Below are 12,407 nucleotides of genomic sequence, written 5' to 3' on the forward strand. Positions count from 1 at the left end.
TTGAGATTTTTCTCATAAACTTGAAGGTGTTGTATTTAAATGTGTATTTCAGTATTTATGATCGTAACGATGTTAATCGTGATACTGGTGCTGTTTTTGAAACGGAGTATATTTTTAATGCCGGCAGTCAGTTGCCCTAACAAATTACCATTGTGTGTCTGCAATCAACCACTGCACTCTTGTTTACAGGTTTGGTTTTTTTTAATGGAGATTTGATGAAAATGTATTTTTGATCAGTTTACATGCGTAAAATGTGCTCATTACAAATAACAATAATAATTAAACACGCATATTAATTAATTTCTTTCACCAGCCCAGTGGCAGTTTTCCATTGCGGAAACAAAAAAAGAACGTTCAAATCTGCACACAAGGAAATTATTAACTAAACTTTGTGCCGGTGTTTGAAAAGTACAAAAAATGTATAGTTTTTTTTTTAAATGTCACGACTTGGTTTTTTCCTCCTGCTTATTTGCGGCTGCTGCTGCCACGAGCTTCGTTTTTGTGGCCCCTGCTGCTGCTGCTGCTGCAATGCCCAGCGCGTGGACACGCGAGCAGCCGCACTGCGCCGCAGTTTTGGCTTCAATCGCTTTCTTAATCTTTTTGCGCGATGGCCCTGCCGCGGCACTTTTTTTTATCTCCGGGTCGGGGCTCAAAATGCAGATTCGGGAAATGTTTTTTCCGCTGGGACAGGACGATTTTTAATTAGCGCCGGACAGCATCTAGAATGTCGCTGCATGTCCAGGGCGAAATATGATGGCTGTCCTTGGAGAGCAGCGCGACGGATTTCTCTGTAGGGCAGCACGATTATTTATTCTCTAACGCTCGGTCAACTTTGTCTCCGTTTCCCACGCGTGTCTCCCTCTTTTTTGTCCCATCCAAATCTCTCTCTGTATCTGTCTCTCTCTCTCCTGCTCTGTCTGTCAGTCACTTCCTCTCTCTTTCACTCTCACACCGCTGCTTTTGATACAAACAACCTCCCCCCGTCCCTCCCCCCGTCCCTCAAACCTTTGCCCTCACCCCTGCCTCCCCATCGCCCTCTCCCTTATTAATCCCCTGCTTCCCCCAATTCCCCTTAACCGTCTCCCATCGCCCCCCCCCCTTACCTCCCTGTGCCATCCGCTATCAGTAAGCTACACCTGCCGAGCACGCCCCCCCCCTCTGAACGAGGGAGAGAGCTTGGTTAGCCGCCTGCTGCAGCTGGGCCCCGAGGGGACCTCTTTCATAGGGTAGGATGCCTAACGGCCCCCCCTTTGCGGCTGAGAAAGAGCCACGCTTTTATCTCCTCTTCCCGGGCCTCCCCTCCCCCCCAACGCTGCCCCAAGACCCCACGCCCCAACCTCCCACTCACTTTTACGTTCCTCATATCATACAGCTTTCTTTGTACCTTTGGTTTTCTTCCTTTGTTGTGTTTTGTTTTTGTTTTTACCTTGATTTGTTTTCTGTTCCTGAAGCAGTGGATCGTGTTTGCCCTGAGTTGCTGCCATCCTGCCGAGTATTTTGATTTCCTATCGTTTAACCCTTTGGTTCCTTGCCGTCGTTCCAATAGGACTGGGAATGTGCAAGTCCGCATCGTAGTTAACAGCCTGAAAAAGACTTTGAGATCGATCTATATCTTTGCCTGTCAGGAGAGATTTGACGACTCTCTCCCTTGACACGCACAACGCATATGTCTGCTCCGATTGCCTTCGCTTTATTTTGACCCGGCAACGTAAGCTTAACGTGCGCAGAGATTATTGTTTAATCCGGGCAACGTTTGAGCGCTTGCAGGCCTCGATCCATTTGCCTCCTTCTCCGCGACGCCGCTTGCGAGTGAGGCCGCACGCTGCGCCGTGCCCACTTAACCGCGGGCGTGGGCAGCCACCTTTGGAGAAGCAAATCAACCCCCGTGGGCCTGTGCTCAGCCTGGGTCACGCTGTGACCTCCGCTGATGTAGAGAGAGAGATAAATAAATCAAACCAAACTGCGTACAGTATATTGCACAAGCAGACGAACGCTCACATTCGGCAAACGCACTGCGTGTCGTCATGTAAATCTGCAATTTTCCCTTGCGTTCATTTGGTAATCTTAATGTATTGGCTTGTGGACAGTGTTTCCATATCTCCCGTTTGGCTGCTGGTGTGGGCAAGCAGACCGCACAGTTTCCCCATTCTGTGCCGAGCCAAGGAGCCCAGAAGTGGCTCGGACTCGAGGGAAGAAAAGTTCCTTGTCAAATCAAGCGGGAATCCAATTGTGCAAAAACAAATAAACCTCTCGTTTGTTTCTTCGTTTAGTATCGCTACGTAATGTTTTCTTTCGGGGAGATTTACCATTACATTTCTCGTTAAATGGTTTTCATTGAATTAGTAGAGTAAGCCTAAATACCCTCAAGAGGTGCTCTCTAGGATTCTCTCTACTCGAGTATCCTTCCGCCAACAGTGCCGTGAGCGTGCATATTTCAGGGTTGCACCTTTAAATATCCGCCTATAGAATTGGAAAGCCAACGAGAGATTATGATTTAGCACTTAATTTTGTCTCGTGGTTTGTTTCATTTTGCGACGCACTTTCAAGTGTTCAATTATCACATTTGTTTGGAGTTGGACCAATCGAGGCAATGGGTTGGCGCCCACTGCTGTTGAAGCACAGGGTCAAAGGAGCGGACATTTGGCCTCACAGAGACCTCGGGGTCTGGAGTCAAGGGGGTATCCGTCCACAGTGCTTTGACCGTGATACCACCACGGAGGGCTTTCTCACATTCCCAGGCCTGTTCAGGTTTTTCCGTTGAATAGTTTGCTGTTCACGACATACCTTTTTTATTCCCTGTTTATTTTAATGGTATCTATTCGACTGGATGTAACTGGAAATTGCCAATGGTTAATTGCTTCGATAGTGCCTGTAAATGCGCGTTAATGGATGTTAATTACCTGATGTAATGCCGTTACGATCAATAATTTTGGACGTGTGCAAGATCAATGAAATTTGCAAGTACACTGTGTATTCCCAATTTCTGTGTTGTACAATAAAAGCAAGGCATGGGTTTAATGTATTGTATGAAGTGGTAGTAATAGTATTAATGCATAAGCTTAAGCTGAGACAGCATGCCTAGATAACTACCACACTACAGCACGGGCACTGTGTTTGGAAAGGGGCACAGTCCACATTCAGAGTGTTTGGCTGCGAGAAATGTCCACGTGATAAGCCACTTCGTTGAGCTGTCATTTGTTGCCAGGACACTTATGAAAAAAGATCTATATAGCTCCAGTGGGCCTTACCTGGTAGCATAAAATATGTGTTTAATAGTTTTTTTTGTATATATATTTAACAGTTTGTTCAGGTTTCTGTTTTTTAATGCTTAACACATGTCGTGAGCAGATGAGTAATACGCACAACCGTCAATGTTCCTTCCGCCTCTGCTTCCCGTGTCCCCCTGTGCCGGGCTGGGTGGTCCCCCGCCGCCACGCAGGCCGGTGCTCGTGGAGATCCCGCACTTCGCTTCATTGCGCGGCCGCGAGCGGGAGCTCGTCGTGCTGCGCAGCGGCGACGGAAAGACGTGGAAGGAGCACCAAAACGACTGCAAGAACGACGACCTCAACGACGTGCTCAACGGCATGGACGAAGGTGCAGGAAAAACCTCTCCAGGCCGGGCTCAAAAAAGCCACAAATGGGCTCTGGGCTGGAAGACCACCTGTGAAGGCTCCTGGAAATAAATGAATACGATGACTAATACATCATTGAAGGCTGCCCTGAAAAAAAAACGAAATTTTTAAAACGTAATTGCAAAGCATGAATATCCGACCGGATCACTGTTCGCGTGAGAAATAAGCTGCACAATGGTTACAGCATGCGATTATGCACTGGCAATTCTGAAGCTGTGTTCTTCTCTGTTGTAAGAAATTTGGCAAACCCATTCTGTCGCCCTATAAAAAGGCTCTCCGCCCAATTAGTTTGGGATTATTAGAGGTTTTATTTACTCGGCAGTGCGCGAGCTCCTGTGGGCTGTGCGTGTTGTGGCCAAAACAGCCCTGTCTTGTGTGCTCAAGTGAGTCACTGAAATGATACTCGCACGGTTTGCTATCGCAAATAATTTACACAGTGACCCCAATGTTACTTTCGTTATACTGGTAGGAACCTCCTGGTTACACCAGCCCACAGGGGATTATTATGTCCGTCCGTCGTGCATCCAAAAATGGGAGGGGTGGGGCTGGGTGGAGAGGGGAGGATGGGGAGGGGCTGGGTGGGGAGGGTGGGGAGGGGAGGGTGGGGAGGGGCTGGGTGGGACTGGGTGGGAGGGGTGGGGATGGATGGAGAGGAGCTGGTCACCCCGTGGTGCCCTTATAAAACTCAACGTTTAACCTACTCACGCCGGCTTGTGCCCGCCCTCACAGTCGGCCATATTTGCGGAATACACCACGCCGCCGTTGACCCTGGTTATTGACCGAGCAACCCAACGTTCCTACCAGCTCCCTCCGCAGGAATGTGTTTATTATCGTCACGCTTGTTTATTTAGGAAAACCTCACCAGGTCTCAGCACTTCTTTTCAGGAGAGTCGTTGCCAAGTTTTCGCAGTAGAGGGCAGTGTTGCTCTGTGTCATCCGAACTGGGTAATTTGCAGGTAATTACTTTCAGCATTGGGACGTTTGGCCAATTAGCAGTTACAAGATATGTTTTAGTTAGCTGTGGGAGGAAACCCATGCAGGACAGAGTGAGAACACGAAAGGCGGCCGAGTTGGGAATCGAACACAGGTACTCCTTCTCCCAGTGAGGCACGAGTGTTACCACTGCGCCACCAGGACATTGTACGTTGTCGTAACGTACTGCGGCCTGACTGTGAGCAATCTTTATGACTGTGGAAACCAAGCTGCGTGACTTCCCCACGTTCACTTTGGGGTTCATCGCGTGGCCGTCGCGTGCTGCCTGTCACTGCGCACAGAGGACATGTGACTTGCAGCTTAATGGCCATCCATAAGAGAAGCCGCCCCTGGATATCACCACGTCGTAAAAATTCAATTAGAAATCGCATGAGGCATTTTAAATGCTGACAAATGTGACATGAAATATATTCTCCAAACGGAGAAAGTTCCAAATTTTACAAAGGAGCGTTGGCATTTTATAACAGTAATTGATTCAGAATATTGGCGAAATGCTTTATAAAAAAACAGATGCTTGTTTGAACAGAATCTTTGACTGTGTCTCGTTTTAATATTTTAGAGGACATTTTTTTGCCCAATTGCAGCAAATAAAATGTAATCTTATTTGAGAAGGTTCATCCAGGGTGTGTATACCCCAAAAATATTCAAGATTATGGCTCAAACACCAGGCATAACTCTGCATAGCTTCTGACAGGGCTAGGGGTGGGCAGTCGAAGGCAGTGCAGCAAATACCATTGTTGCACTTTACTTCTATGCTCCCACATATATAATCTCTACCTTCACCAACCCACACTGTTTAGCATGATGACGTGTGGTCAGATGACCCCCATGGCCCACACGGTATGGGGAAGCAATCATCCAGCAGTGGACTGACACAAGGCTGTAAACTTTGATGCAGACGCTCACTGTCTTTAGCTCACACACCAGCATGTGCACGAAGACAAAGATCCTCCAGTGGGCATGCAGACTGTTAGGGCAAGTGCTGTTAGCGAGTAGCTATGAAGGCCGACACAATACACGAGGGGGTGGGTGGCCAACACCACGCACGCCTTTGTCTCCCCAGTGGCAATGTTTACACACCAGACCAGGTTCTCATTTGAGGCTGAGTCGACGTCGGAGAGGCCCAGGACGAATTCAGATAATCGTCACTGGTGTTGGCTGTGAGCGGGAATCGAACTTGGGTCGCCGGTTTTTTATAGCACAGCGCGCGAACCGCTCCGCCACCACCTGTGAAGACAGGCATGGCTCACAAGGAGGTAGTGGCCAGAAGCACACCTGGCCACCTTTGTCTCCCCGCGTCATCCTTTACTGCCTCCTCCCTCCCACCCCACATCTCGGGCTCCCCTCTGCCGACCCCCATGCTGACCCCCGTGCTGACCCCCACGCTGACCCCCACGCTGACCCCCGTGCTGACCCAAGGGCTGACCCCCACACTGACCCCTACGCTGACTCCTGTGCCAACCCCCGTGTTGACCCCAGTGTTGACCCAAGTGCTGACCCTGTGCTGACCGCCGTGCTGACCCCATGCTCGCTATCTCCCCCAGAGCTCGATTCGCTGGAGGAGCTCGAGAGGAAGCGCATCTGCCGCATTGTGACGCGCGACTTCCCGCAGTACTTCGCGGTGGTGTCGCGCGTGCGCCAGGAGAGCGAGGTGGTGGGACCCGAGGGTGGCGTGCTCAGCTGTACCGTGGTGCCCGACGTGCGAGCCTCCTTCCCGCAGGGCGCCCTCACCAAACGCATCAAGGTCGGCCTACAGGTGAGCGCCGCCACCGGCATGGCAACCCAAGCGTGGGCTCGTTTGTGTCCGGCGACAACACACGAGCGTGTCTGTCAGGTCTCAGTAAGTCTCAAGATTATTCTCGTACATTTTCTGTTTGCTTGTCATTTTTACGTGTGGAACAAGGTGAACAAAGCATGGGCCTTGCAAGTGGATATTAGTCTGCCATGACACAGCGATGTTGCTGTTGATTTTTCGCAATGAAGTAATTTGCAATGTCAATTTTTCTAATTCGTGCAAATTTGGACTGGTGCCGATACATTGCATGCTTTTTTTTTACACATCTTTTTCCCCACAGGATCATTCATGTCCACTGTACAGCAGGCGACGCACAGTGTGGTCATACACCTACTGTATTAACCAAGGTGGCCAGCGGCTAGAACCACAAACCTTTGAAACGAGTGGCTGAATGCACTGCCACTCGGCCACGTCACCGCCCCAGCAAATGAATTGACAGCATAATTATTAAATGAACAAACAAGGTGATTGTCATTTTCACATGCAGTAGGCTTTCACGAGCAATATTATCCATAAAAAAGGTTTTTTGGGTTATATTGCATAAACAAAAAGTGCCAATTAGTTACTACATCACACCGGTGTGTTGGAGAGTAAACCCATGACATTTACAATTCCAGTACGGCACTTGGGTGGTGACTGCAGCCAGCTTCATCAGGCAGGAGCCAGGAATGCGAAGAAGTCCTCCTGTTTTGGTCTTCAATAACGGGAGTAAAGGTGATGTCATCGCTGCAGTGGGCCTGTCAGGTTTCGAATGAGATTGTGTGAATCTTTTGCAGGCCCACCCAGTGCCAGAGGACATGGTGAAAAAGGTCCTAGGCAACAAGGCGGCGTTCAGCCCCATTGTGACGGTGGAGCCGCGCCGCAGGAAGTTCCACAAGCCCATCACCATGACAATCCCCGTGCCGCAGTCCACGAGCGCCATCACGAACGCGAGCGCCGACACGCGGGTCAACGGCTTCAACGAGACTGTGCCTGACACGCCGCCGCCGCTGCGGCTGCTGTGCAGCATCACCGGTGGGGGCGCTCACAACGACGCGCGTTGGTTTATTATGGGCGGCTGGGTGGTTGGTGCTGTCCGAACGCTCATGCCACCGCTGCGAGAAGCCCCCCCGGTTTCCATTGCCGAAGCGGGCATTCTTTCCGCGTGGAGTTTGTGCATTCTCTCCCTCTGTTCTGCATGGGTATCCTCCAGGTTCTATGCTTTTATTCCCATAGCTATAAAAAGCATGCAATGTTTCGGTGATTGGACAGACATCCCGGTGCTGAAAATGTACCTGCAAATTACCCAATAGGGATTGCAGGACCCTCCTGAAAAATAATCTTGAGACTCAGTGAGGCTTTCCCAGGTAAACGAGCGAAATAAAAATAATTACAGAGAGCACATATTGCTTTCACACAGCCCTTTATCAACCCACTGCGAGATGAAGACCTCCCCATGCCGTGCGGGTCGGGGGAATCGTTTGACGATACTTCACCCCGCGCTGCTCCGTGTCAGTTGATGAAGAGGGATGTCCAGGACTGGTTAAGATACCACTCACCACTCGTGTTTGCCATAGCCAGCAATCAAACTCAGACACCCGGGTTCATAGGACAGTGCGCAAATGAATGCGCCACTCCTCCCCTGTCCCACTATGCTCTTATGACATCGTTCCGTTTTAAACTTTACAGTGTGCGATGATTCGTCACGCTGTTTTGTTGGCATTTCCAATTGTGTCATCCGCATTTTCATTGGTTAGCAAAGCAAGGATGCCTTTATGTAATAACAAAAATGATGCTTAGAATTGTATGCATGTGCCCTAAAGCTGTACACATATTATACAAATATCCCCTGTGAAGGTGGGCAGTTGATGTTAATGAACACCTATTCAGGCCTGGAATGTACACAAACGCGGTGGTGTGGTCAGCACCTCGCCTGGCCGCTGAAGTTTAAGCACTACACGAGGTACACGTTTTAAGGCGAGTCAACCTAAGGGAGGCCCAGGCCCAGTTTTGATATTTATCACTGGATGTAGGCCGTGAACTGGAATTGAAGTCAGGATAGCGGCTTCGTAGAACAGTGCACTCACCGCTACGCTACCTCACCCCATACATTAGAGGGCTCACTGTGATAGGACAGCCACACACTCACCAACCTCTTACCGTGTCCCCACGGCTGATTCCTGTGGTCGCACAGGTGGAATTTCACCGGCGCACTGGGAAGACATCACCGGCACGACGCCTCTCACCATCACCACCTCAACAGTCTCCTTCACCACCAACGTTTCTGCCAGGTTACATGCACACACACGCACGTGCGCACACCGACTCAACCCATGACGGGTGTTTGTTTTCACTCGAGTCGAGTAAATGGCTGGCAAATTTTTCTTGTGACATTAATAACAACGAATCCGAGTGATAGTGAACTCAGTGTATTCGTTTTGTGCCAATGTGTTTACACGACATACCCAATGCCCCATTAAAAAGCTGGTAATTTGTGGACACATTGTGGCCACATGTTTGTATTCCTGGCGCCATTATAAACTCTCTTTTGCACATGGCTGTAATTAATAAAACTTAGAAGTCTATTTTTAGATTAGTTGGCAAGGAAATCGTTTCGTAGATGTGCAGGGGATTGCTTCAATTCCTCCGTTGAATTTATAGTTCAGAGTGATTCATCACTGTGCGATCGGAGTTTCCTGCAATCACACCGCCGGTTTCCTTTTAATTTCCACTCGCAGAGGTTCCTAGCGGGCGGCTCTGCCGTGAGACCTGCAGATTCGATATCACGTGGCCCAGTGTTTCCGAGGTACAGGTTCTCTCGTGGGATCGACAGTCGGGAGCCTGCTCAGGAGCGAGTCAGCGATCGAGTTCGGTTATGCTCCGAATTGCAACATCGCCCGTCTCTTCCCCCATCTGCTGCCCCGGTTTGGCCGCCCAGGTTCTGGCTGCTGTACTGCCGGCAGCCCCCGGAGGCCGTGAACCTGGCCAACCGGCTGTACCAGGAGGCTACCTGCGTACCGTATCTGGCCACGTTCGTGGTGTTCTCGAAGGCGGTAGAGGCGGTGGAGTCACGGCTGCGCTGCTTCTGCATGACGGACGACCGCGTCGATAAGACGCTGGAACAGCAGGAAAACTTCACGGAGGTGGCACGCAGCCGCGACGTGGAGGTGGGTACAGCTGGTTGTCGCTGGACGCTTGGCGTTTCACCACGCTCACAAACACAGCGACCGCACTCATAATCGCAGCCGCCGCACTGACAAGCACAACAACAGAAACAACCGTCATTCATCCCTAAGTGGTGGGGACATCACCACGGCGCTTGTGCCAAGCTCGGTAAATTTTGAGGCTACGTGAAGTGTCGAAGGCTCACTGACAGGAAGCCACAGAACAGACCCAGGTGCCATGGGTTGACTGATTGAGTTGACCGGCAGATGCACCAGCTGTGCTCTCCTCTGTGCCAACTCTCTGCATTTTAGCCATCCAGCAGTCCGATCGTTGTTGTCGTTCCTCTGCCCCCTGTTTGTTGTTGGAGGGTGACTGCCTCCAACTCACCAGTAGCATCCTTAACGAACCTCCTTCGCCGATGCCGATCTTGACACCGTTAGTACCAGTCATCGGCAAGTCCAATTATCTCCACATCCTCCTGTATCACATGAGTCTATCTCTTCTCTAGCACGTACTGTGCCTGTTTAGCCCCTTCTATCCGGCCAAACAGAAGCTGCATGGGCATGCGGTGGCTGGGCATGCGGGCTACATGACTAAACCAACACAGCCTCGCCTCCCAGCGGAGCTCACTAATGGGACTGTGACCAGATATTTGAAGGATTTATGAGCTCACACAATCCAGTCTGGTTAAACCTATGCTGGATCATAGGCAGGCTAGCCTGAATTTTTCAAACCGGCGCAGATGTTCACTGCAGCCCAAGTGCCTATATCACGACCGGCTCAGGCATTAATGTCACCTTATAAGACAACTATGTCCCAAAGGGTCACTTTGGATATTCATCTCATGTCAGTGCGTAAGCCACCACCATCTTCAACACCACCATTCTTCGCCTCTTGTTGATGGGCAGGCAAGCCCACAGCAATCTGGGTACTCGCAGCTTCCCTCACCTTGCTTCCATATTCCCACAACCCTTCATTATTTTGTTTAAAAGCAATGCCACTCACTCCCTGTTGTTTGGAAGTTTTCCTGCCCCGAGTGGAAGACTGTCCACCCCCTGTATGCCAGAGAGGTCCAGGCGAAACTGGTCCATCATGAAGCTCCCTAATGATCGTGACCAGAGAGTCAGGGACTCCGAAAGCATGAAGAACAACCCAGAGCCCAGGCCTATTAATGGTATCATAGGCCTTGACCAGGTCAATAAAGCAGCGATGTAGGTTCTGTTGGAATTCCCTACACCTCTGCTGTAGCAGATGGACATAAAATATGGCATCTATGGTGGACCACCCTGGCCTGAAACCACATTGAGTCTCCGAAAGCCTCTACTCAGTTTGCCTGGCAAGGCAATGTTGAATAATAATCACCACCTTGCTCAGCACCACGCTCACAAACACAGCTTCTCTCAAGGTGTGCGAGAGAGGGGATGGTCTAGTGGACCAGGGCTGGCTCAATTGTTGACACAGCAAGTTCAGTCTGTTCTCTTATAACCTGGCAGGCCAAACAAAGACCGAGGCACGTGGGTAGCATCTAAAAGCATCCAGCAGCCGTACCACCGCTTATTCCTACTCGCGCGACGTAGTTTAGTTCACTCATTCGCGTTATATACAAGGTTCATCCGGGTAATAAAAAAATATGTTCCCTAGTACATTTGTAATAGAGTTCACGACTCTTGGACGCCGGAGTTGGAGGCACACGGGTTTTATTCACACAGCACGGTTCTGGCATACAACACTAGAGGGGGTGTCGGCCCCCTCACCCGGCTAGCTGGGGATACACGCGCTAGCTACTTCCTAGCCTGCCTCCTAGTCCTCCTCTAACGGGCTAGGGGAGGCTATCTGGCCCGACACTGGTAAGTCGGGCCCGGTACCCTGAGTCCCAGACCAGTGCTGACAAGAGCACCGGCTCTGGATCTCGGGACCACGCCGCTGGCTCGGTCCTGTTCGGCCCTGATAAGGACGGCGAACCAGGGGAGTCCAGGGCTCTAACTAAGACGTCTTCAGTCTTCACTGGTTAGCTTAACAAGAACCCCGAGCCCTCCGATACATCCCCTTTTATACCCAACCCCCCGCTGAGGGGTGGGGCCCCCCCGGGGTGCCTGGCGCGGACGTCGTAGAGAGCACCTCCCCGTGCACTCACGTAGCCCCGCCCACTGTGTTTGTTTGCCATAAGCTGCCATGCATAACGGGCTCTCTCTCTAACACCCCTACATCACCCCCCCCCCGCATAGCTTGCAGCCGTCCCGGCTGCCAACATACCAAATAAATGACAATAAAAGCGCATTTACCCCCTGACCGCGCGTGTGCCTCACTATTTTCCAACAATAACAAGAACAACAACAAGAACACAACAAGAACGCAACAGCGAGAAGAGAAAACAACCCGACGCACCCCCCCCGAATAAATACGAATTCCGTAAAAACAGCCTATATACAATTTGCAGGGAACCCACCACACACACAACACATGGCGAACCCAACATATGTACATCCAATGAGCCGGGAACACACCACCCACACAACACACAATGAACACAACCTATGTACACATCTTCCGGCCTCACAACAGTCTGCACATTTTAGCGCGCGTCCTTGCAGCGGGCCCCTCACACGGGGTAACCCCGGGTGGCGGACCGTCAGGTGGCAACTGTCCGTCTCGGAGTGAGTCCTCATCCGACGCCGCGTGACCCTTGGCATCCCCAGGAGGGGTGATCGGGCGTGAGCCCGTCACTCCTGATGCACCTGGAGGTGGCACAGCCGGCAAGGTGTTAGGTGAAAGCGACGGAGACGGACCCAGTGAGTCGGTCGACCCCCCACATGTTTGGCCACGCGTGTGTGAAGTGGGGATGT

General features: G+C 50.9%; 1 protein-coding gene across 9 annotated transcripts in view; it reads left to right on the forward strand.

The window, feature by feature from the left end:
* LOC144720730 (uncharacterized) overlaps positions 1–12,407 on the forward strand; it is a 275,382-nt gene that overhangs the window by 220,222 nt on the left and 42,753 nt on the right. For all 9 annotated transcript variants that reach the window (XM_078597741.1, XM_078597737.1, XM_078597744.1 and 6 more), the window contains 5 exons: positions 3,440–3,594; positions 6,170–6,381; positions 7,197–7,434; positions 8,594–8,690; positions 9,338–9,566. In XM_078597741.1, coding sequence (XP_078453867.1) covers positions 3,440–3,594; positions 6,170–6,381; positions 7,197–7,434; positions 8,594–8,690; positions 9,338–9,566 — 931 coding nt within the window. The remainder of the gene's footprint in view (positions 1–3,439; positions 3,595–6,169; positions 6,382–7,196; positions 7,435–8,593; positions 8,691–9,337; positions 9,567–12,407) is intronic.

The sequence above is a fragment of the Lampetra planeri genome, chromosome 9, assembly GCF_965212315.1.
Source record: "Lampetra planeri chromosome 9, kcLamPlan1.2.h2, whole genome shotgun sequence".
In the NCBI taxonomy this organism is placed as follows: Eukaryota; Metazoa; Chordata; class Hyperoartia; order Petromyzontiformes; family Petromyzontidae; genus Lampetra; species Lampetra planeri.